Source organism: Molothrus ater, chromosome 25 (genome assembly GCF_012460135.2).
Source record: "Molothrus ater isolate BHLD 08-10-18 breed brown headed cowbird chromosome 25, BPBGC_Mater_1.1, whole genome shotgun sequence".
In the NCBI taxonomy this organism is placed as follows: domain Eukaryota; kingdom Metazoa; phylum Chordata; class Aves; order Passeriformes; family Icteridae; genus Molothrus; species Molothrus ater.
This window is the reverse complement of record NC_050502.2, coordinates 2,596,571-2,622,257: the sequence shown is the minus strand read 5'-3', so window position 1 is coordinate 2,622,257 and position 25,687 is coordinate 2,596,571. Positions and strand designations below refer to the sequence as shown.

General features: G+C 49.4%; 1 protein-coding gene across 2 annotated transcripts; it reads right to left on the bottom strand.

Annotated features, from left to right (window-relative positions):
- Nucleotides 1-56: 56 nt before the first annotated feature.
- Nucleotides 57-24,470, bottom strand: C25H6orf89 (chromosome 25 C6orf89 homolog). Of its 2 annotated transcripts, none has more exons than XM_036398495.2 (8): nucleotides 24,410-24,470; nucleotides 20,913-21,120; nucleotides 19,373-19,538; nucleotides 7,256-7,410; nucleotides 6,820-6,941; nucleotides 5,633-5,759; nucleotides 4,824-4,947; nucleotides 57-4,456 (listed from the first exon to the last, which is right to left on the bottom strand). In XM_036398495.2, exons 2-8 carry the CDS (start codon nucleotides 21,099-21,101, stop codon nucleotides 4,371-4,373), a joined length of 969 nt encoding a protein of 322 aa, XP_036254388.1. In that variant the 5' UTR covers nucleotides 21,102-21,120; nucleotides 24,410-24,470; the 3' UTR covers nucleotides 57-4,370. The 2 variants fall into 2 exon arrangements, with proteins under 2 accessions (XP_036254388.1, XP_036254387.1); XM_036398494.2 differs by lacking the exon at nucleotides 24,410-24,470 and adding an exon at nucleotides 22,113-22,574.
- Between the last annotated feature and the right edge of the window lie 1,217 nt (nucleotides 24,471-25,687).

The following is a 25,687-nucleotide window of genomic DNA, read 5'->3' as shown; positions in this document are numbered from 1 at the left end:
AAAGGTTAAATAATCCCTCAATAGCTGACATTCAACATGAAAATAAAAATCAGGAAAAGGGTCATTAACACTTGTATTTAATTGCAAAAATTAAAAACTTTTTTATTCTTCTTACATACAAATCTCATTTATTTACATACTTTACAGGCTCTTCCCAAGTATTTACAAAGTTTGCAATATATTAAATTAGGACCATCCATAAAATTCTGCATTAAGTGCATATTCACATTCTTTTTTTTTTTTTAATCCATCACTAAGTTTAGTGTTCAGCATTGAAACAGTCTTTATGCATATATAGCTTTACTTCCCAGCACCTCTGAGCCTTTAGAATGTGGCTCCCCTCCCCAAGACAAGGAGATAATGCTAAAAATAAATCACCTGCCATTTGTTTGAATCTCCAAAGCAAAGGGAAGTCCAGCATCTCCCTTGTCTAACTCAGCAGGACACTAAATCTGCCCTTTACAAGGAGGAGGTTCCTGAAGAGGAGGATTTTGAGTTCTACCTATAAAATTTACCAAGAGGAGAAAGTTTGGTTTGCAGGAAGCAAAAACTCTTTGTGCACCCACCAAAATGGCCTCACCCCAGGAAATGTTCAATAATTCTCTTGGGGGCCGTGGGGCTGAATGAGGACCTGGGATTGGGGTGTGGAAATTTCCCTCCTGGAGGGAGGGAACAAGAGGCTTTCAAGGCAGAAGGATCCCCTTTTCTGAGACACTGGGGATTATAGAGCTCACATCTCTACCATGAGATGCTCTCCTGCTGCTGCTGGAGCCCAGGAGGCCATGAGGGAAGGGAGGTGCTTTGATCCAGCCCAGACAAAGCAGCTTCTCCTCCAGAATATTCCAAAAACAGGCCTGGTGGGAGAAGCTGCAGTCTGGAGACTCATGGGGAATCTGACTCAAAGCTCTCCAGGGCCTTGCAAAGAGACCCCTCAGGGGAATCAATGTGTGCAATAACAGTGGGCAGGGAAAAAAATGAAAAGGAACAAAGAAAGCAAAAAAAAAAAGAATCAATAGAAACTGCCAGGTTGGCTCCCATGGGGCCACTGGTTTCCTGGTACTGCAGTAAATCATAATAATCCTTTCTCCTCCTTTCAGTTACCCTGAGTTCGGGACTGACTGACAGCACTGGTCAGTGACCCCTGCTTTGGGGAGCAGCTTTAAACCACGATCCTCCTGCCCAGCTGATGGGGACAGCCCATCCTTCCAGCCTGGCAAGGGCAGAGGTGCCCCCTCCTCACCTCTGCCCGCTGGGCTCGTGGGTAGTACCGATTCTGGTGTGATTTCAGAGCAGCTTTGCAGCCTTTGGGATGTGGGGTGAGGAGGAATCCCCCTCCCAGCTCACAGGCAATGAGCTCTGAAGCACACAAAGGGATTTTAAAATGTATTAACTGGGAACTTGTGTGAGCTGGGCAGAGTGGGAGTGGGAGATTGTCCAAACCAGCACAGAGAGTGCAAAAGGGGAGCTGAGGGAGACCATGGTGGGACACCCTCTCTGTGAATCAAGTGATCATGGCTGTGAAACCTCAATAGCTGCAGGAACAGCCCTGTTCCACCTCAGCAGCCACTAGGACCACCAGCCTCTCCAGGGAAGTCCTGCAGCCTTTCCAGGGACGCTGGGAAGCTGCAGCTCTGGATGTGGAAGACAACCAGGTATCAAAACCTCCCTTTGGCCATCCCATTCTGCCCTTGTGGCCTCACCTCTGGGTTTCCCACCGTGGCTCCTTGCCTGCCCTGGGATGTGGAAGGTGTGAGCACCACTCCTCTGGCAGCTGGAGACAGGAGCTGCTCTGGAAGCTGTGCTGCAGACTGGGGCTCTGCACTTCGGCCAAAATTGACTCTATCAGCAGGAGAACTGCCCTCCTGTTATAGTTTAGCAGCTAATTCCTTACAGCCTTTGGAAGGGGAAGAGAAAATATACCGGAGAGCTTAAAAACAAATGATGTAAGCTCCGAAGGGAGCGGGGTTGGGACATATGCAATGTATCTGAGACAGAGCTGGAAACTTATGCAGAGCCCATAAAGTGCACTTGGAAGGCTGCTCTGCAAACAGGCCAGACTCAGCAGCTCCTGTCCAACCAGCTGCAACTCTTCGAGGAAGGCTGCAACTCTTCGAGGAAGGGAGAAGCACTACTTGAGAACATTTCTGCTAAACAGGCACAAACCTGCCCCTTCCTCCCCCCAGTCCAAACAACAACTGTAAATAGATCCATTTTCTCTGCTTCTTCCTGAAAGAGCCAGACAGCCACAATGGCTTAAGTGTGACTCTCAAAATCCAGGCATTTCACAGACACTTGGGAATTATCTCCGCAGCTCTTTTACAAGTTACAGTCAAGGACACTTAGCAGTGACAGTGTCACCAAACCGCCACAATCTCAGCAAGAATGGCTCCAGCAGCATCTTTGAGCAAATGCTTTACAAAAATGGGTCAGATACAAAAGCAGTAAGAGGTGCAGTAACCTGGTCAGCCTTTGAATTTGATTTGAGAAGCTGCCAAAGTGTAAATAGCAACAGTCACTAATGAGGCCCTAATTTTGCCATCACTGAACTCCCAAATTTCCATTAACTAAGACCCAGGTTTTAAGAGGGGGAGAGGGGTGGTGTGTGTGTGTGTCTTGGCATGTACAAGATTGAATGTAGTGTCATGAGTGTGAAATACACTCCAAGCAGTGAGAACACTAATGGAAGTTCTATTAGTCCAATTCCCTTTAATACTTGGTAAAAAATTATATTAGTCCTTTCCTATCCTGAGAGAGCCAGACTCTCCCCTTTTGGTTCTACTAGATCTGGTGTGTGTCCAGCACCAAGGGCCATGCACAGACTGACACAGGTGCTGGGCTTGTTTTGACAGGAGAAAAACAAGGGTTATGCATAGAAATGTTTGTAGTGTCAAGGCCTCAGACTCAATTCTTTGGAGCAGGAACTGTCCTCTGCCTTATTCTTGTACAGGAGCCAGAAGTGGTCATCCCACTTGGCAGCTTTTGTCAACTCCTAATCAGATTAGCACAATGTTTGCTCCCATTCTCCTCAAAAACAAAGGCTGGACAGACATTTTCCCAATCTGTCATTTTACATGTACCTAAAATATTTACAGAGAAAAAGGCTCTTGCTCCTGAGAACAGAGTTAACTCGCTGTCAACCAAAACCCCTCCCAACTCCATATTAACAAGTGTGAGAGAGTATGTCCTGAACTCCAGCCCTGCCCTAGGAGTTCAGCCTGACACATCTGTAAATGATCTTCAGCAGTGGGATCAGACCCAAAGGATCAGACTTGGAAGGGACCGGAGCATCCGCAGTCTGCAAACCCCGAACCCGAGCCTCTCTCAGGGCACTGGAGACAGCGCTGCTCCAGCAGCAGGAAACACGCAAAGGCAGCTTGGAAAGGACCCAGGAAAAACCAACGTTCATTCTGAAGACAGAGTTCCAGGTCTGGAAGGAGTCAATGCAAAAATATGCCAGGGAAGAGGGAGGTTTCAGGTGCTCCCAGAGGTACCGTGGGCTGGGAACACAGGCAGTGCCTCCAAAACAAGGAGCAGCTGAGAATGGCTGTGCAGCCCTTGGTGTCTGAGGTGAAAGCTGGCCAGAGCTGCTCTCTCCCAGCCCCAGCTCCATCCAGAACTCCTGCACTGCCAGCACCTCTAAGATGTGTGTTGGTGTTTTTGCAGGAAAGGAAGTGGAGGTGAAGAAAAGCACAATTACCATTTGACTCACTCACAACCTGCTGTCGGAGAGCTGCAGAAAGGCGATCACAACACAGAGAGGCCTGAAGGGATTCTTTTGGTACAAGAAGGATGCAGTGGGTGAGAGTTTCTGCCCTCAGGCTCAAGGCTCTCCCCAGCCTGGGAGCAGGAGCCAAGGTCAGCTCTGCAGGGCTCACACAGCTGCGGACGTGAGGGAGAGCTGGGACACATCACCAATTCATTCCCTTTATAGAACTGGCCTGACTACACAGGCTCAAAGCTTCCTCCTCAGGAGGAATGTACACAGAAATGTCACACACCCCATCCACTCCCAAACCCCCCAGGAAGTTTCAGAAGTGCCATAATCCACAGAGAACATAAGGTGAATCTCATCCTGAGAAATCCATCTGCTGCTCCTGGAAAAAAAAACCCTTTGCTGCAAACCCAGGGCTTACCTGAGGGGACAGGGAGGGTCATAAATAGCTTGAGCTTCTCCCAAAATACATTTGAGGAAAGGCAAAGGATTACCTCAAGGGTCAGGAAAATAGTCCTTTTTAAACACTGTAAACATGCAGGGTGGCAAAGCTGCCTGCCCCAGTAGCCCCGGCTCGCTCCTCTCAAGACGTTGCCTTGGCTTCAAAGCTGAAGCCTTGTTGTCCTGGGAACAGCTCTGTTTTCCCACCCCAGCATCCTTAGCTGGCAGCTCCATCACAAATCACAGCTGGCTCTGTCCCTCTAGCCATGAAGCTCATTGTCCAGTGATCTGTGCTGGCATAACCTTGGGAAGAGGCAATGGAGAGGCCCTGTTAGATGAACCCATCCTTAATGAGTGCTCCCATTTCCCACAAAGGGATGTGGTCATGCTGGAGCTCTTTGCAAAGATAATTCCCTCAGTGGGCACTGGGTTTTTAGTACCCATTGTGCACCCACACTGCTCAGCTTGGAGCATCTCCAGTGTTGGAGTTCTAGGCCACAAACTCCCAGTCCAAGAGGATCGCCCCTGTGCTGTGACAAGCGGGCACACACCACTCTGGAGGTGACAATGGCACAAACCACCATCCCAGGTGTCAGACAGAAAAGACCCAGCTGGAAGCAGTCTCCTGATTCCACTCCCAGTCCCTGCAAGCCACAGCTCTGGTACTCACCCAAATCCCCAGCTTCCAGCTCCACCTTGAACACCTCACAGTGTCCTCTGCACGTGTCCAGAGGTGCAACAGTCAGGGTGAGCTGCCCACTCCCAACAGCGAAGAGGCTGTGCAGGCTGTAGCTCTAGGACAGGAGGAGAGGATTTCAAAAGCCTGGCCAGCTTTCCTTGGCTCTGTCTGCCCAAAGCAGGGACAGTCACTGCCCTGCAGGCAGGTGAGACACAGCAAACAACACGTTTGCTGCTCCACCAGTTACCAGTGGAGCACAGAATTTCAGCTGAGGTCAGCTGCAAGCAAGGGTTCTCCTCTGCTCCAAGGCAAGGCAGGGCCTGCACATCCCCACAACTCAGGAAAACACAAAGGAGGAGATCAGGCCAGTGAAGTGTCTCAGAATGAGTGAGACTCACTGCCTGCAACAGCTCCTAAAATGCAACTCTTAAAACAATTCTGCCCAACTGTGCACAGAAAAACCTCACCCAACTACAGAGCAAGGCCAGACACATGAATGGAACAGGCAAGGGGTGCTGGAACAAGGTGATCTCTAAAGTGCCTCTGTTTCTGTGACATTTCCAGTTGCCAAGGGAGATGGGCACAAGCTATCTCCTGCCCCAAACTGGACACAAGTGCTGGGAGGCACAACCACCTTGAGGTGCCATTTTACACAGGGATGGACAGAACTGAGACAACCCCAAGAGCTCCTTTCCAGGACTGTATCAGCTAAAAATACCCTGAAAATCCCATAAAAACTCAGAGCTGCTGGGAGACAACTCATGGACAGGAGGAGAATGCCTTTGGAATTAATTTCTCACCTTATTCCCCAAATCTGGGTGGCGGATGAGGAAGCAGCTCTCCAGAGACACTGTCTTGGGGAAGGACAGCAACGAGGAAGCAGGGAAAAACTCCTGGAGAATCCGGGATCTATTCACAGACTTGTTCCTAAACAAACCAGCCCATATTAAACAATCATCATACAATGATAATGTTTGCATTTAAAAGCTACTTTCCAGATAAAATTCTTGCCAAACGTTCATGCTTGATAAACAGCATGACAGACTAGCCCTGGGAGGCAGGAGCAAAATTCAACCTCTAAATCTCCTCCTTCCCACTCTCCTCTGGGCTCCTGCACCAGGACCATCTAAAGAGGGAGCAAACAGGTCCTTATGGATGCCTGAACTTCGTTTCCCTCTCATTTTCCCTTAAAATGATCCAAGTCATTGACCAGATCCATTAATTACAAAAGATGCAGAGAGGTGGCATCATACACAACCATAACTGAGCCCACACTGTGAGCCAGGGGGGGATCCAAGGCTATTCTCTAGACCAGGAAATGTAACTGGAAAAGGCCAGGTGGGCCTTGTTATCTTTACATCCCTGTCTAGGGGACTAACATGATTAATTCTTCTGCACCCTGACCATCCCTCTACCAGTGCTGGCTCTGAGACCTCAGAGAGCTGAGTTGCTCACATGTCTTGTTCCCATTAACGGCTTTGGCAAAGAGCTTTTGGATAACAGGGGCAGGATAAGTGCTGGCCACATTTTCTGCACAAGACCAAACACAAACTGCAGGATTCTTTGGCTTTCCATTACTTCCCAGTGTTTGCAGAAGTCATGGCATCTCTTCTCAGTCAGCACCAGTGGTGGAGGATTTCCACTGAGCAGACAGAGGTGATAGAAATGTGAACCAGTTGCCTCAGGTGATCAGTCACAGCCCAGATGATTTACAGCCTGAAGAACGGGACCAGGCAGTTCCTGGGATAATTTTATCATGTAAGAGGAGCAATAGCTGGAGACCAAGCACCAACTCTCCATTTTTAGTGCAGAAGTCTTGTCCTCAGAACAAATCAGTGCCAGCAAGCAGAAGCAGCCTCTAACCCACTCCTGTACACCTTCCCTCCAGTTAAACTGCAACTTGCAGGCACTGCTGGTTCACACAGGAGAGCCTGAGCACCCCTACAGAAAGGATGTGTCCATCCATCACATGTTTTGTCTGACTCACCAGGGAAAGAAAAATGGGCAGCTCCATAATTCAGCTGAATTTTCTTCTATTATAACCTCTGCCAGTTCTGGATCCTGGGACTGAAAATGCTTCAGTTCTTCATAGGAGAGGTGCTGCCCTGTCTTAAAGAACATGAGACAAAGATAAAAGCTGTGCCCACAGGGTTGCTCCCTACTGCCATTTCCCTCCCACTAGAAAATATCCAAAAGCAACAGCCACATGGATTGCTAAGTGTCCAAATACAATGATCATTAGTCAGAGAAACAATGCAGGGAGCTCTTTCCTCCCACATCTTTAAAGGAGTGAAATGTCTTCTTAGACACGTGTCCTGAATGAGCAGCTTGAGTTCATGGGTGAAAATCCTGGGCAGGGGTTTTGGGCTTGTGCTGTTCAAGAGTTTGGACTCATCACCCAGCCTCACAAATCCCTGCATTACCTTGATTAGAAAAGGCTGATGCCTCTGGAGCTTTTCTGATAGCTCTCTGAAGTCTGTCACTATGTGAAGGCTTTTCACAGCAGAACAGACTGTGCAGTTTGCAGGAAGTGCAGAAGTGTTCTGTCTGCAACCTGCTGCCCACCAGTCCTGGCATTCTGGGGAAGAAACAAGGGAAACCTCTTTAGTAAGACCAAAAATGGAATGGAAAGGAGACAAATTCAATTACAAACTCATTATCCCTAACATGAAACACTGAGATTTCTTATAGTTTCTGATGGCTGTAACTCAAAAAGAAGCAGCTTGAGCAGGCAGGGAGCTGGAGAGAATGTTTCCAGCACATTTTGGAGATAGAGCTGAAGGTTGTGAGCAATGGGAGAGCTCATGGAAATTCCACTTCTCTGTACATGAGGCACACAGCTCAGCTACCCTTCCATGAGCAACAGAGGGATGGCAACCATCATATGTAGTGTAATTAAACTGAAACAACTCCATAAGTTGTTTCATGAGCAACCCAAAGGTGTTATCAAGGAGGTAACACCCAGTAAACCAAAAATAGATTCAGGGTGGAAAGAGTAACTCCTACATGGTTAGCACTGGTGTCATGAACCCTGCTAGGACATACCTGAAATCATCATTCTCCCCTTTCCCACTGTGTTAATTCAGAAATTTGTCCCAGGCAATGGTGCCAATCTCTGATGTGCAGAAGATGCTGGGAAATGTCAGATTTCACCAAGACATGCTGCTGCTGTTTTCATTCATCCTATGCATTGACTTGAAGGTGAAACTGGGAGAAAAGTCCCAGCACGAGCAACCCCTGGACCACAGCCACATCCATTTTAAATTCCAAAAATTGTTGTTACACCACAATCAGCTGAACTGGCCTACGATGAACACTGCATATGTTTACATCTTCAAAAATTTAATTTTTACATGAAAACACCAACTTGATGCCTATATCCCACCTCCCTCCTGCAATTAACAGCTCTCCCAAAAAACCAAAGAAACATTAAGAGAAGGGAATTGTTGCAGCAGGGAATGAGCAGGACAATGCTGAACACCCCATGCATTTCTATGGAAAGGATGTGCAGGGCAGCCACCACTCTGAAAGGGTGTGGCTCTAATTTACAGAACCACACAAAGATCAAATTCCAACTCCTGGCCCTGCACAGAGACATCCCAAACTCCCACCCTGTGTCTGAGAGTGGTGTCCAAACACTCTGGAGCTCCAGCAGCCTCAGGGCTGTGCCCATTCCCTGGGGAGCCTGGGCAGTGCCCAGAACCCTCTGGGGGAGGAACCTTGCCCTGATATCCAGTTGTAACGTCCCCAAGACAAATTTTTTAATTGGGAGATACAGCAGCAGGTTGTGAGAAATGGCAGAGCTTAATGGAAATTCCACTTCAAACACAGATTTTATGGCAGTGACAGCCCTGGTTCTGCAGCCTTAATCCAACAGGAGAGGCTTAACTTGGGCAGTGGCAGCAAACCCATCCCAGGCCTGATCTGTCAGGGTGGGTCAGGAAAAACCCAAGGCCTGGGACCCATCTCACATGAAATATCCAGGGATCTGTGCTCACCAGCAGGCCCACCCTACCAGCCCCAAAGCCTCCTGGACATTGCTGCAGGCAAACTTGGAAAAATGGAGGGGATGGAAAAGGGAGAAAGAAGAGTGAAGTTTGGCTGAAAAATCAAGTTGGGAAACAAAGATACAGAGCAGCTTTTTGGGGCAAAAAAGACCATGCACAAACTGCTTGTCACTGCCACTGCAACTTCCAGCCACACTCATGCTCCTGCACAGGGCTAAGAAGGGATGAACAGCACTTCAGAGGGACACTCTTGTTTCATTTTCCTCTCTGACATCTGCAATGGGCCACGAGGAATGCTGCAGAGGATTTATGTTCATTTGGACATAACAACAAGGAGCAGACTGGGATTCATTTTGCTTCTTTCTTGCTGAGTATTTCCAACTCCTAAATGCTGCATTTCCCACCCTACTGCTGGGATATGGACTGAAAAGGATCAGGATATAATTCCTAGTCTTTCTGGAAGAGGCATCTACACTGCTTTCAGGGAAAGAGGAAAAAGGCAAAACAAAGTGTAAAATCCTTCTTGCAAGCAGAAGTCCCAGTCCCATGAGAAACTGCTCCAATGTACTTTCCCTCCCTGCTCACAAGAGAAAAAAGAAAATCTTTGTTCCACTGCCTGTGCAAAGCTTCAGTTTTACAGCAACAAAAAAACTCAACTCACAAAAAACAGCTGGTCAGTGACAGGAAACAAAAGGCTGAAAGATCTCACCAGAGAAAGGGCAGTCACTGTGAAGAGAACACGAAAACATCTCTATGCTCTGTCATCAGATGGGGCGTAGCAAGGCTGTAATTTCTCTCTGGGCAAAACTCAGAAACCTCATCCCCAAGCATTAAGCACAGTTGTCCCCAAATTTTCCCTCTGGGCTCAGGGCAGTACCCCACGGAACAGGATGCTAATCAGCTTGACAGTGCAGAGCTTGATTCCTCTTTTGAGCCAGGCTGGGATATTTGCATTCTCAATTGCTCGATTCAGGAGGTGATTTCTTTTCCCATGAATAACCAGAGCAGAGCAGTGGCTGAGATGCATTTCAAACGCTGCAAGTGGGGTTGTGGGATTTTTTTTTTTTCCCCTAGTAATTAATCTTTTAGATTTATTGTGGAGGGTGTTAGTCAGTGCACCAGCATGTGTGTGACTGGCATGACAAGCACAGGCAGCGCCTGCCCTTCCCAGGGAGGGCAGGAGGAGAGATGGGGCACACAGGAGCAAACTGCCACTGGGGACCAGGGCAGGATTTCACCCAGGATGCTGATTTTGTCTCCTTGCCCTCCCTGCATGCCTTTTACATTATCACCCTGCCTGCCCAGACACCCTGGGGATTGCTCTGGTGGCGGCTGGGCGCTGTCTGTGCTCACACACGCTGCTCAGGGATGCAAATGGAAGATGCTCCTTTCATCCCAGCCCAGCCCTCACACCATGGTCTCATCCACTCCCATCCACACCACGCTGAAGTGCTGGGCGTGGGCAATGATCCCCGAGGAGCTGGAGTGCAGGAGAGCAGCTGGAGCAGTGACACATCCAACTATCCATTACACGACACAAGTGGGGCCAACTTCTCTCTGCTTTCTCACCCCTTTTCGAGGGGCAGCCTTTGTTCAACAGAACTTCAGTTCCCCATCGGCCATAACCACCTCATATTTCCTTTTATGTGTTATTATTTCTCCAGAACAAGAGCTGCCTTCTCCCCTGTGTCAGGAGAGCTCCTAGCAGAGCCAGGCCTGGGATTTTCAGCTGCTAACACAGCACAGACCAAAAGATAACAATCTTCCCTTAAAACACATCTATGATTAATACTACAAGGAGTTTATGACTCTACTTTCCACTATGCAGAAAAATAATTTTCAAGTCACCCTCAATTTAAAATGAGTACCCCGCCCTTCTTGGCTGTTTTCACAGAGGATCTCCCGAATTTTTGGCTGCCCACAGCACTAGAGAGGGGTGTGTGTGCACAGCCCCAGAGATGCTGGGTGTGGATGATCAGATTGTAAACTCATAGCTCCTGAGAAGACCTGGCCCTGCTTCTGCCCATTGCAGCAAAGCAAATTAACTCATGGAAACTTGCCCACATGGATGTGAGAGCAGGATCTCAGCAAGCCCTGCTCTCTTTAGGGACCATACAGAGGGTGCAGGATCAATCTGCCACTACAGAAGGTTCAAAGGGAAGCCTCTAGCAGGGGGAACTCTTGTTCCTGCAGGATACAGAGCCAAGGGCTGCTCCTGACCCTAACAAAGTGTTCAAAACACAAAAACCTCCTGCTTGTAGCACTGCAGGTGCTGAGGCAGTTTGCTGGCTCCCCACCACGCCGCTTTGCTCCCTAGCACTCAGGGCTGCAAGGCTGTAGCAATCTCCACCAGGCAAGCACCTGCCAGGTCTGCACAGGAAGTCTGGCCCCAGGGAGACCCCCCAGGAGTTCAGAGCCCCCCAGGTGCTGTGTCTGTAGGGGCTGTTGCTGCCATCACCCACAGTCGCTGACAGGAAGCTCCCCAGAGGACTGGTTGATGAACTGAGCAGCTCCACAACCTGCAAAGGCTGGTTCCAAATCCCACATCCTTCTTTCTGAGGATGAGACTTTTCCCCAGACCTACCACATACTTCACCAGGGCCAATCCTTGGAATATTCAAGCAAACATAGAATGAAATGCTTGGAATATTCAAACAACTTCAGCAAGCATTGGATGAACTCAGGGCTCCCAAGAATGGCTGTGCACTGAATATTCCCCAGACATTTCTCTGTCCTTTCTTGTAGTTCCATTGTACAAACCTGGGTGTTTCATTAAAAGGGGATTCTGCCCCTCTGCCCTGCTCAGATGAGACCCCACCTGCAGAGCTGCCTCCACTCTGGGACCCCAACACAAGATGTGCAGCTGGAGTGAGCCCCAAGGAAGCCACAGAAATGCTCTGAGGGCTGGAGCCGCTCTGCTCTGGAGCCAGGCTGGGAGAGCTGGGGTTGTTCATCTGGAGAGGAAAAGGTTCTGGGGAGACCCTGGATCCTCTTCCAAGTGCCTAAAGGAGATCCCAAAGAGCTGGAGAGGGATCTGGGACAAGGTCAGGATGAGGGGGAATGGCTTCCTCTGCCAGAGGGCAGGGATAGATGGGATATTGGAAAGAAATTCTTCCCTGGGAGGGTGGCGAGGCCCTGGCACAGGCTGCCCAGAAAAGCTGTGGCTGCCCCATCTCTGGAAGTGTTCAAGGCCAGGCTTGATGGGGCTTGGAGTAACCTGGGATAGTGGAACAATTCAGGCATCAATTCATGATCACAACATTTACACAGGTAAATCCCATAATTCTTACTTTACAAAAGTAGGAATTCCAAGCTCTGTAACTACCAGGAACAGTGGTGGCACAGCTTGGAAGAGGCATTTGGAGCACTTCGTTGCACAAGCAATGTTTCCATCTTGCTGCAAATTCTTCACTAGGCTAAAAATTAATTTGATCATTTATAATGTCATGTCAAAGTCAGACTAAACTGATAGATTCTTAAGTAAGTCAGGCAGGAAACAAGGATTATTAATTACAGCCTGCAAGTCCTGATTAAGGACTGCATCACAGTGGGGCTTTAAATATATACTACAAAGAGTGTCCCTGTTCAGCACCAGATCCTCACCCCTCCCTCATATTGAACTTTTATTGTAGCTCTGGGTATCCTGAATAGATTTATGCCACGAGAAGAAAGTACCTCCCAGTTTGGTTCACAGCATTTTTAGGAACAGCTAGGAACAAAATAACAACTACAAAAAGCCCCATCAAGAACCCCTTTATTGTTGTTCTGAGTAGAAGTCAACAGCTTGAAGAACTACTCGTTCATCTCACTAATGGGGAACGGCTGCTCCACCAGCACAGGGACCATTAGTCAACCCCGAGCAAAGCATGAAAATGATTTTGATCCAACCAGACATTGTGAAATCAAGTCTGCTGAGCTGAGCCCAAGAGGAATTCACAGTCCACTGGGGCAAAAGAGCATTATTTCCAGGAGAAATCTGCACCTACCAGTCTCGAGAATGGAAAGCAGAGGCCAAGCTGTCAGGAAAGCATCCACAGTCCAGCTGCACCTCTGGTTACCTGCCCCAGTGACAGCTTGTGCTGCATGAGCAATCTGCCTCAGAGGAACAGCTCTGGAAACAAACCCCTCCCAGCTGCTGTCACCTGCCTGATGGTGGCCTCAGCCTGTAAAAGGTTTGACATGTCTGTGTCACAAGTGCACAGAGGGCTCTGCCAGGCTGCTAAACGCCTCTGCAAGAGGCCACCTATGGCAAACACTGATCCCAGGGAAGCAAATCCAAAGTAAGGATTCACTCTGCAAACGAGGAAACAAGAAATTTTGGAGGCTTCACGATATAGAAATAAAAGGAAGAGTATTTTGTGTTCCACAGCACCACAATGGTTTGGGGTTAGTTTACTGCCAGCAAACCCAAATAAACAGCTCACTGGCTGAACCAAGGCCAAAGTAACAGAGTATGAACGGCTTGGCACCACCCTGCCCTGCAAAGTCAGCTGGTTTTTTTCCCCTTTGAACGAGCCAACACATGTCTGCTGGTTGCTTTCAGGTTATATCATAAAAGGGTTGTTTACATACACAAAAGATCAGATAAACTGGCAGCTGTGCAGTGATGGGAGGGAGCCCTGCACATGCTGTGACCCACAACCACCTCCAAATGCTTCAGCCCGCAAAGCGGGTGCACAAAAACACACACGAAAACAAGAGCAAAAACCAGCTCAACTTCGCTGAGGAGAAAAAAAAATAACATCCTTTGAGAGCAAGAGGAGAGGAAACAAGTTAGAAATCAGATCCTGCTTTACCTCCCATGCAGCCTTATTGCTCAACCCTTTATTCTGAGCAGGCCCATGCTCCTTGGGCTCAGGAATGGGTCAGACACAGCATGGGCTGCAAAGCCCATGGGGAAAGGCTGGATAAACACCTGAGTGCTCAGCTCTCAGGGAAAGGCTGGATGAACACCTGGGTGCTCAGCTCACAGGGAAAGGTTGGATGAACACCTGGGTGCTCAGCTCTAAGGAAAAGGCTGGATGAATATCTGGGTGCTCAGCTCTCAGGGAAAGGCTGGATGAACACCTGGGTGCTCAGCTCACAGGAAAGGCTGGATGAAGATCTGGGTGCTCAGCTCTAAGGAAAGGCTGGATGAATATCTGGGTGCTCAGCTCACAGGGAAAGGCTGGATGAACACCTGGGTGCTCAGCTCACAGGGAAAGGCTGGATGAACACCTGGGTGCTCAGCTCACAGGGAAAGGCTGGATAAACACCTGAGTGCTCAGCTCACAGGGAAAGGCTGGATGAAGATCTGGGTGCTCAGCTCTAAGGAAAAGGCTGGATGAATATCTGGGTGCTCAGCTCACAGGGAAAGGCTGGATGAACACCTGGGTGCTCAGCTCTAAGGAAAAGGCTGGATGAACACCTAGATGCTCAGCTCTAAGGAAAAGGCTGCATGAATATCTGGGTGCTCAGCTCACAGGGAAAGGCTGGATGAGTATCTGGGTGCTCAGCTCACAGGAAAAGGCTGGATAAACACCTGAGTGCTCAGCTCACAGGGAAAGGCTGGATGAATATCTGGGGGCTCAGCTCACAGGGAAAGGCTGGATGAATATCTGGGTGCCCAGGCTGCTCTCAAGAAACAGCAAGTCTCCATGCAAGGCAGGCTTCTGCAAAAAGCTGTGCCAAGGATAAAAACTCTCCAAAGGCTGGAGTGAGAGAAGTATAGGGAAAAGTGTTTTGCCTGCAAAGGGTTAAGATCAGGGAAGAGACAGGGGCTGGCCAAGTGCCAAGGCAAGCCTCCAGCTAAACCCAAGGTGGGCCAGCCAAGAGGCAGAGGCTGCTGCCCTCTCCCAGTAACCAGCTGCTGCCCTCCCCCAGTCCCCAGCCTGCTGTGACCCATCCCCACAAACAGCTCTGGCACCCAGCAGGCTTTAGTAACACAGTGACAGGCCATTTACAAGGTGTTGCTAAACACTGCTCCTCCAGCTGGGCTCCTTTCTCTACAATAATTACACATAAAGCCGTAAACGTGATTTTAGCCCTACTGGTCTAGGCAAAAAGGGGTATTTAACACTTCTTCTCCAAGCTGGGGATAACTTGCACAGGATCTCTTTTCCAACACTGAGATCCATGTGTGCTTTTGTCTGATTTTAGGTGTGCTGAGCAGTTACTGACCCAGCTGATTCTGGGCTGTGCAGGATGAGTGTGCCCAGGACCAAGTGTCATTATTAAAAGCAAAGCTGGATTTCCTTGAGGTCATTACACCCCCTGCTACCAGTACAACGTGCAAATTGTCACACTGGGTCACAGCCTGTTCCCCACTGACAGACCTGCTCTGCTGAGGTTTTTGAGCTGCAAGGACTGAACTTACCACAGGCTGACACATGAGTTAATGTGAGAGCAGCTTAATGCCCTGCTCATCACATCATTGCATGGCTGGCAGGGAACAGTTACCAACCAGCTGACATCAAAATCATATTTAGATATTAACAAAGCTATAGGGATGACACAGTTGTGAAGGAAAGAAAAATCAGGTAGAGTGACCACCAGTGTGGTTTTAAAATTTCTGTAAAAGAATAGAAAACCCCTTTTCATTTGGCTTTACTGAAGACTTTGAGAGCTCATGTATCCCTAATGCTTCCTAATGCTGGGAGAGAGGAGCACTTGTACCCCCATTTTGCACCTGAGAACTGAAACACAGCGGGAATTGTCCATCCCAGCCTGTGTGAGAAATTAATCCAGAATGCACAGGTCTTACATTTCCCTGGAATAGCATTAGATAGCTGTGAGTTAACCCATCAAAATACACCATGTTCCTTACAGCAGGTAGACCCAGAGGTCTGACAGCCCACTGCCCTTTATAACCTCTCTGGGGTTATAAATGAAGAGCAGCCAATGTGACCCAGCAACAGGGCTTTCACAAGCTCTGCATAAACACCAGCTCAGGAAGAGCAAATGCAAAGCACATTTCCACAGACCTTTTCCCCAACCACAGGGATCTCGCCTGGGAAAACAGCTGGAAGAGAGGCACAGGCCCAAGGGTCTAAGAGTCAGCTATCAAGGAACAAAGGGTGGGAACATAAGGTTTAATATGGGAATTGATCCGGGGAAAAAAGTCAGCAAGAAAGAGAGCACAGAGACAGGCAAAAAGGAAATTTACTTTGGACTCAATCCTATAAACAATGCAAGAGAGTTTTGTGGATGCTGCTCCTCACCTCGGCTGCTCAAAGGTCCACCCACAGGCACTGACAGCCCTTGTCACCCACAGCACCACCCCTGGGTGGAAGGCACAAGGATGGAGGGCAGGTCACCATCAGCAGGAGGGAGGGGGGAGCACATCCTGCACCTCTGCACCTCCCAAAGCCTCACCACCACTCTGACTGGAGCTCTTGCCTCTCAGGGGAAACCCAACAACTGAGCTGCCCTTGTTCTGCAACACAAACCTGGCTGCTCAGCCCACACCTCCCAGCAGAGCAGGCTCCAACCTCAACCCCAGAAAGCTTCCTCAACAGGAACAGAACCTCAACAGGAAAGCTGCCCCAAAGCTCAGGAGGGACAGCAGAGCCCAGGCTGCCCCTGCCTGCCCAGGCACTGAGGAAGGAGCCAGACCACCCGTGTCCATGGCAGGGTAACGTGTGCCAGCACTGCTGTGGGCCACGGCAGCCTCCAGCTGACACCAGGTGGTTTCCAACAGGAACAGCCCAAGCTGGCTTTGAACTGGTGCCCAAGCACAGAAAGCTCCAAGCTCCATCCTCAGCCCCCTCAAAATTTTCTTCCCAGAACCCAGATTGGGAAAGGAAGAGGAGTCTGTACGTCGAGTCCCTTCATTAGTGGTTTTCTCTGCTGCTCAGGCACAGTGCAAACATCTCCCTTCTAGAGACAGGAGACTCAGAGGGGATCTCATTAAGGCATATAAATATCTCCAAGGGATGCCAAGAGGATGTGCCAGACTTCTCCATGGTGCCCAACAACATGTTTTAGCCACAAAGTAAAACATAGGAAATTCCAACTTCTTTCCATGGAGGGTGGCAGAGCACTGGAACAGCTGCCAGGGAGGTCATGTCCCCCCCTCTGTACCCATTCCAAACCCACCTGTTCCAGGTCACCCTGCCTTGAAAGTGGGGTTGGACTGGGTGACCTGCAATGGTCCCTTCCAACCCAAACTATTCTGGCATTCTGTGATCAGATACAGAACACCAGACCTGCCTGCAAGACCTCCTGGACTTAAACTCTCATCAACAAAGAAGACACAAAATGCAGCTTTACCCCTTCCCTTCAGCAGACCACAAGGCCAAAATTAGGGGCAAAATAATACAACAAACAAAAAGCAGGGAGAGCACTCAGCCCCAAGCCATGGAACTGCCTCTTCCAGATCCCTGCTGGATGGCTTCACCAGTGTCCTGTGGGCAGCAAGCTGTGATGGTGACACCAGTGTCACTGGGACAGTGTTGGTGGCTGCAGCTGCCTGCTGGGAAGCCAGGACATGAGGGATTCCCACAGGAACCCAGCCAAGGTTCAGCCGGGGTGCTGCACTCTCCCATTTCAATAGCCAGGGTCTTGTCCAGGATCAAAGTCACTCCAGCCAACCCCAAGTCAATCTGTTAACTGGGACATGCTGTGGCTTCCACCACAACCTAATTCTGTGAAAAAGAGAGCAGGAACTGCCTCTCCCCTCTCCTCTTTCCCCAGAACTGGATTGCTGCCCACCCTATTGCTCATCACTTCTGAAGACTTACAGGGCTCACAGAGACATGAGGGATTTTATGTCATTTAAATAAAAACACTGCATCCTTCCTCTCCATCCACCTTTCCCTTTTCCCCTGTTCCTCTGGATGTTTCCCCATCTCATCATCATGCAGCTGATTTTTCCAAAGGTAGGCCAGAACTGCTCCTGCTCTTATTTATCTTTACAAGGAGATCCTCATGGTTTCAGGCAGCCCTTGTCCTACAAACTTTAGCTGTGCTAAGGAACCTCCCTGGGCTCTTCTCATCCAAAGGGACCCTGTGGTAGCTGAAGGAAGAACCTGTCAACTTTCTGGACAAAATCTGATTGAACAAGCACAACAGAACCACAGAATGGTTTGGGTTGGAAGGGACCTTAAAATTCACCTTGCTTCACCCCATGCCATGGGCAGGGACACCTTCCACGGTCCCAGGTTGCTCCAAGCTCTGCCCAAACTGGTCTTGAAAGCTTCCAGAGATGGGGCAGCCACAGCTTTTCTGAGCAACCTGTGCCAGGGCCTCCCCACCCTCACAGGGAAGAATTTCTTCCTAATGTCCAACCTGCCTTCACATTTAGGTCATTTCCCCTTGTCCTGTCACTCCTGGCCTTTGTGAAAAATGAAATAAGCATTAAAATTCCCACTGGATTCCATCTCAATACAGGAGCAGGGAGGTGTTCACCCATGGAAAAGCTGGAATGTAGTAGATAAGCAAGCTCTTAATGTCATGTGCATATCAGAGCCATCTTCTCACCTTTGTTTTTCATTCCCAGAGATATCCCAATCCATAAGGAATAAGAGGAACAATGGGGGATACCCTGCCCCACCCATACAAATTGGAATCAGCAGAAATCCCATGTCAGCAAGAGGGAGGGAGAGAATGCAGAATGGTGCTGCCATTTCAGGGAGCCCTTTTTAGCTCTGGCAGGAAGGTCAGAGCCAACACAGACAACTCCAACACAATGAGGTACCCAAGCTAAATATAACCATGACAAGGGCATGGCTACAGGAGTTTGTTTTTACAGTGAGCCACCAGACCATCAACATTGTGCCACATCCCTGCTCAAAATAATTCACAGCTTTATCATCACTGACAGTCTTTGTGTTCCAGCAGAGGCAGAGCCCAGGCTTGCACCCACCTGCCAGGCTAAGTCAGTGAAATGATTAACCAAGAATGAGAAATAGCCAAACTTTTCCATTTCTATTGTGCCATTCTAGGAAAATCTAGGATGTTGCTCTCCTGTGATGGGATCACCTCACAGGGAACCCTTATCTGACTTCCTCCCCCACACACACATTGCCCTTAATGTCACGTAAACACGACAGCACTCAATCCCCCAGGCCTTTCACAATATGCCACTTGGCACAAACTCCTTTTCCTTAAACCAGGCCAAAAGTTGAGGTTTTTACACTTTGCTCGCAGATATCAAGATTTGGTTGAGAAACTGGTTTTGCCTTACTCAGAAAAAAAACAAGAAAAGGTGACATTTCCCTAGCAGAGCTATCTCAGTTCTGGTTCTCAAAAGTGCAAAGATTTCTAGAGAAAAGGGAACTCTTGTGGAAGAAAGACCCGAGGTGTTAAAAGCAAGGAAAAGAGAATGTGCAAGAACAAAATTATCAAGTTAGAGATAAAATATGCCTCAGTCCCAGTGAAGCTAGAACTCAGGCTGCTATTTTTAAGTTCAGTGGTAGGAAAAGAGAAAACCATGATGCCAAGCCAGCAACACATTTGTGGCACCCTGGAGACATTCGAGTGACTCTCGTGGCTGGTATTTAAGTTGGTATTTCTTGCTAGGCTTATGTTATAGCAGGGAAAACATTTCCTTACTCTCCAACATGTACTTCTTGGCAATGGGCAGGGACAGCAGCCGGATGTGCCCAACGAGGGAGCCCCAGGCCTGGGCTCTGGAGAGTGGTGCTTCAGGTGGCAGAGGGTTGTAGGGCTGGATCACCAGATAAACAGTCAGCAACACCAAGCCCAGGGTGAGCAGTCCCTGCAAGGGAAAACAGGCACAGAGTTAATCACACTGCAAGGAGCTGAGGTGTCCTCACACCAGGACACACCTTCTGCTGGTATCAAAGGGCTGTGGCTGTGCACCACTGCATGAACACTCTTTATTTTTGCTGTGTCTCCTCGTTCAGCTGCAATGCTATTTATGTACACAGAGTTGTCAGCCAGTTTTATTATTAGGGCTGTCCACAGATGAAATTAAGCAGCCTTCAAACCCAAGCCACACAAAACAGCTTTGTTCCTGTATTTTAGCACTGCAAATAATCCAGCATGAGATCAATCAGGATTATCTACAGATAGTTCCTTTTCCTCCCTACCTAATCAAATAAAAGCTTGCACTCCTGCCATGCCTCTTACACAAGGAAAACCCTGTGGCTTTTGCAAACATCCGTCAAGCCTCGAAATACTTTGGCAGAGTTGGCACCAGCTCCCTCCTCCATAGCAGAATCCCAAATAAGCCTTAAAGAGATGACATGACGCATTTCTCCCCCTGGCCAAAGTCAAACTGAATCAACAGCAAAAACAAGAACAGAAGCTGAAAGTTCAAATTTGCAGTTTCCTGTTCTCCTGCCTCATTTTACAGCTTTTTATAGGACACGAGGAAGAGAGCTTGAATTTTTTTCCAAATAAAATCCATTGCAATGGATTTGTAGAGATGACACTAAAGTATTACTGAATATTATGTCAGTGGGAAGATTTTTAGACTTGAAGCAAACATCTGGTCTAGTGGAAGGTGTCCTGCCCATGGAAAGGACTTGGAACAGGATGATCTTCAAGATTTCTTCCAACTCAAACCAGTCTGGGATTGAATGGTCTCAAACCTACCTAACAATAGCGCCCTTTCACTCACTTTGCAAAAGTTTTTACAGAATCTTTTAGTTAAGGCTTTTAAAACATTTTTCTACCATCAAGCATGATGATAATAACTTTATCTCATAGACCAGAAGGAGAATAAAGACAGGTAGAAGTTTGTGGCAGGGTCAGAAAAAGAGCCATGTTCACTTCATGTTCACTCAACCCTGAACTTCAAGAATCTCTTTCCTTCCTCACATTTCCATTCAGGATGCCAACACTAGGAATCTTAGTCTGAAAAATCAATCCAAATCTCATTATTTAATAATTTATGGGAGAGGAAGATGTGGACAACAAAAATTTACAGCACACGAGCAATTCCAAATCTTGGACAGCTGTTCTCAAAGCAGCTCATGGCATGAAGGAAGGAAGCTACACTTCACAGCTTTTTAAATGAAGATCTTGGAAAATTCATCAAGAAAATGCAATGGGAAATAAAAAGCTCAGGTGCAAAGGAGAATCCTGACCCTCAAATGCTGTGTTCATGCACAAAAGTCACTCTTACCTTGTAGAGAGCCACTAAGACAGGGTACCGTGGAGGGCCCCTCTGGGGTTCATTTCTCTCCAAGAGTTGCTTGATGAACTTCTCAATGGCTTTTTCTGACATGCCACACTGGTGGCCAGTCTGCCTCACCAGATCAATGGTCTCTGAGAGCTTGTCATAGATGCTGAGCTCGTTGGCTGAAAGCTCCATGGCCTCCGAGGAGAAATCCCTGAGGAGAGATGGGGTGTGTTAACAGAAATCAACTGCAGCCACACATCACAGCCATCCCAGGAATGAAGGAAGGATCCTCTGGAGCAAACCTGCTCCCAGCCAACAGCACAACACTGAGCTGCACCCCTAACAGTCTCTGCTGCTTCAGGATCTCCCACCGACTCAAAGAAGCCGTGAAATTTCCTGACAAGAGCAGAACCGGCCGAGATTCGCAGCTTATGTAAATGAACAAAGCTTCCCAGAAATCCATGAAACCCCATTTATTCATTTCCTCCAAATGAATCCGTCCCATAAAGCAATTGCTCACCGAGTACAAAAGCCAACAATACAAAGCTGATCATCACACACAGCAGCCCTGCTAAGCCCTCCCGTGCTACGATTTCAGTCGCTTATTTCAACCCAGATTTGTTTTCATTAAATCCCCCGTCAGCAGTGGGACAGGACAGAGAAACAAGCAGAATGTGTCGGGCAAAGTTCGGCAGTTCACAATTTGTTTAAATTTTCGCAACCTAATGTCAAAGCCAACTGATTCTTGAGTAACAGCAACGTGGGAGCAGCTGCCCTGCAGGCAACAAAGCCCCCACCTTCCTCTCCAAGTTTGCCTGCAGGTCAGAGATGCCACAGAACTAAATATCCCAGCAAGAACTGCATTGTGCTGGGTGACAAAATGGCATTTGACAGCAAATTATTTCGCACTTATATAAGAACACACCCATGAGAGATCAACATTAAGTTCCAAAAAAAAAAAAAAAAAAAAGTATATTCCTCTACCACTTCTCCTCTGCCACAAAGGCCTCTTTGACAGCAGCTCATGGGCTCAAGAAAAGATGTAAAGAAAAATTGCTGGACAAGGTACAAGCTGCCAATGTGAGAATCACACTGTAAAAAATTTTCCCATTGCCTGGGAAAAAACACTGCCACTGCCTGGGGGAAAGGCAGAATCTGCAGAGCTTTGCTTTGCCTCTCGTTTCTGATGTGGGTAACACTAACCTGATCAAACTGGGCCAGCTGGGAGAGAGTTGAGCAATGCTCTGCCCTGAGAGCACAGCCTGAGGATCATCACATAAAAACACAAGAAGCACCATGGATAATCACAGCTGAAAACTGAAATCACGGCCCTGTCCCCATTTTGCTCTACAGTTTCCTGGCCCCAGGAACCAGCTCATGAATCCACTTCACCAATCCACCACTTTGCTCCCCAAATTCTGTCCCTGCACTGTGAGAACTGTAACTATTGACAGGGCTCTGCTCACCTGAGCACCCACTGACCAGCCCTAAGTAACAAACCACCTAAACTCAGATTTGCTCAGCTGCAATTTGTTCTGGCTGCTCCCACGGCACAAATCAGCCACAGCTCTATGTATGGACAGCACTGGAGACATGATAAAGCTCAGATCTGAACTCTGATTTGCCTTTAAAGAACTGGCTGACAGCTCTGCCCCTAAACCACCTACAAGTCACAACTCAAGCAAGGGTGATGTTCAGATCTTCTTTTTAGTGCAACACTGGGATGTATTTTCAAAACCCCCCAGTTTCACAGCTTCAGTGATTGCTCTTCTCCCCACAAGGTCCCCCCTGTTCTGCCCTTGCACACTTGTTTATGTGGTCACATGGAGCATCAGATCAGGAAAATTATCTGGCAGAAAAATAACCCTGATTTGTTTGGTCAGCAGCTGCCTAAGCAACTCCAGCAGTTAATGTCAGATGTTATATTAACATCAGCGTCAAACTTCTAGCCACAGAAACACCAAAAAGGTAAAAATGCCAAATTAAAACCCAACTCTGAGAACATACTGCACTGCATTACCAGGTTAATTAGCTTCTGGCCTTCTTCTACCAGCATTCCTGCATTCCATGCAAATATTTGTCCCAGATCTTGCCACCTGAGCAGCCCCATGGGCAAGCAAAGCAGGTTGGGTCAATAATATCTCATATTAACCTCTCCAAGACAAGAACTTCTTTTTCTCCTCTGTAAAGCACCTGCCATGCACGTGACAATAAAAACAAGCCATTGCTTTGCTAACTCTTTCATTCATGCAATACCCTGATTCGTGGAACAAGCAGGAGCCAGCACATCTGCAGGATATTAAAGGCCTTTTTTTTCCCCCCCTCCAGCTTTTCTGGTTACTCCAGTTGCCTGGACACTGTAAGTGCTGTGCTAAGTGGTCTAAAAGATTATCTGGTGTCCTCTGGCTCCCAAGTGCCAAAGCTTTCCCCCCTGAAGCTGTCCCGTGCAGAATTCCAGCAGATTCAACAAGCTTCTCCTGCTTGCAGGATCTGCCTGGAACCACTTATAACAAACATCCCCACAGAAATGCTGTCAAACACTGTGGTTTCCCCTTTTCCAAACAACACAAAAATCCTGCTAAAATACAACACTGAGATATATCCCAGTTCCCACCCCTCTCCATTTACATTCCGCTCTGAGCAAACACCTTTGTAGACAACCCCTGTAAATCACAGACACTGAAAACCCAATCCTCCTCCTTGACAAATTCAAGAGTAACTCAATCCTCCAGCTAGGAAATAAGGCATTATGCTTCCACATTGCTGGGAGAACAGATGAGGCCTTAAAAAACAAATAACAACCCATTATTTCCCTTCCTATCCCTACAAAATAATAACAACAGGCTACTGTACCCTCTTTGCCACCACACACACTGAGCAGGGCTCATCCCTTGCAAACCCCTTAGAGAGAGGCCTTTGAACGAGGAACCCATATGTTATTCTGGTTTTTTATGAACTCCAGCACCCCGGGAGGAATCAGCAGCTCTCTCCATGAACAGAAACAGTGATGGCACTTGGCTGGCAGGGTTTGCACCCCAGCACCCAGCTCTGCCCACAGACCCCAGCGTGGTTAGTCCAAGGCTTTACAAGGTAAATATTTAGACAGAAACGGCGCTGGAGGAGTCTTTAAAAGGGAAAGCTCGCTCGCCTTGCGGGTGAACCTACAGTGATGTACATATATATAGATATAGATATAAAAATATATTCCCATCTGCTTGGTGCCGCCTCTCTCGCCCTGCCAGGGGATCAGGTCCCAGCCTTGCTCTGAAACCCCTCCGGAGGGACCCTGAGCCGGCCACAGCCCCACGGCCTCGCCCGTGCTCCCCTGAGGCAGAGGAGCCCCAGCCAGGGGATATTCTTAAAAATAAATCAATAAACTAAGCAGGACACCCCCCACCCCGGCTCCGGCCTCCACAAGCCGGGGATCCCCCCGGCCCAGCCCGCGGTCAGAGGCCGCAATCCGGGCCCCCCGCGACCCCCGCCCGCGCCCGCGGCCTCACCCCGCTCGCGTCCCGCCCGGCGGCTCCTCCCGCTCCGGCTGCGGCCCCCGCCCGCCCCGCTCCGCTCCGGCTCCAGCTCCAGCTCCGGCCCCGGCTCCTCCCGCGGCGGGGCGGGCACGGCTACAGCCCCGCTTCCGGCTTCCGGCACGGCCCGGGGCCTGCACGCTGCCCAGGGAGCGCCACATTGCTCGGGGAACCGACACTGCCCGGGGACCCGACACTGCCCGGGGACTCGACACTGCCCGGGGACCGCCACATTTCCCGGGGAACCGCCACTGCCCGGGGACCGCCACATTGCCTGGGGAACCGACACTGCCCGGGGACCCGACACTGCCCGGGGACCGCCACATTGCCCGGGAATCCAACACTGCCCGGCGACCGGACACTGCCCGGGGACCCGACACTGCCCGGGGACCGCCACATTGCGTGGGGAACCGACACTGCCCGGGGACCGGACACTGCCCGGGGAACCGACACTGCCCGGGGAACCGACACTGCTCAGGAACCCGACACTGCCCGGGGACCGCCACATTGCCCGGGGACCGCCACATTGCCCGGGGACCCGACACTGCCCCGGGACCACCACATCGCCCCAGGACTTAGAACTGCCCGGGGATCGCCACATTGCCTGGGGAACCAACACTGCCCGGGAAACCCCCACATTGCCTGGGGAACCAACACTGCTCAGGGAACCGACACCGCCCGGGGACCGCCACATCACCCAGAGAACACCGTCCGGGGAACCCCAGCACTGCCTGGGGACGCCACACCGCCCAGGGAACCCCCACATTTCCTGGGGAACCAACACTGCCCCGGAACCGCCCCATCGCCCAAGGACCCAGCACTGCCCGGGGACCGCCACATTGGCCGGGGAACCATCACCACCTCGGGACCGCCAAGGGAACACTGCCCGGGGAACCGACACTGCCCAGGCAACCCCCACATTGCCTGGGAACCACCACATTGCCCAGGGAACCAACAGTGCCCAGGGAACCAACAGTGCCCGGGAGCCAGCACTGCCCGGGGATTGCCACACTGCCCGGGGAACCAACACTGCCCGGATCGGCCACATCGCCCAGGGAACCCAGTCCGAGGAACACAAACAGTCCCCGGGACCCCCCTCACCACCCGGGGCACTCAATGCCCGGGATGGCCCAGCCTGGGCTCCCAGCACTGCCCAGAACTCCCAACACACTGCTCAGCCCAAAGCCTCAACATTCCCCAGGACCCCACCAACACCTGTCCCTCTGCTGTCCCAAACATCCCTCAGGACCCCCA

Excerpts from the sequence above, each read along its gene's own strand:
- C25H6orf89 (XM_036398494.2), bottom strand. The coding sequence starts at position 22,207 with ATGGTGCTTCTTGTGTTTTTATGTGATGATCCTCAGGCTGTGCTCTCA. Across the intron at positions 21,121-22,112 it reads AGCTGGCCCAGTTTGATCAG|GGATTTCTCCTCGGAGGCCA; the intron begins GTTAGTGTTACC and ends ATCTCTCCTCAG. Across the intron at positions 7,411-19,372 it reads CAAGAAGTACATGTTGGAGA|AATGCCAGGACTGGTGGGCA; the intron begins GTAAGGAAATGT and ends TTTCTTCCCCAG.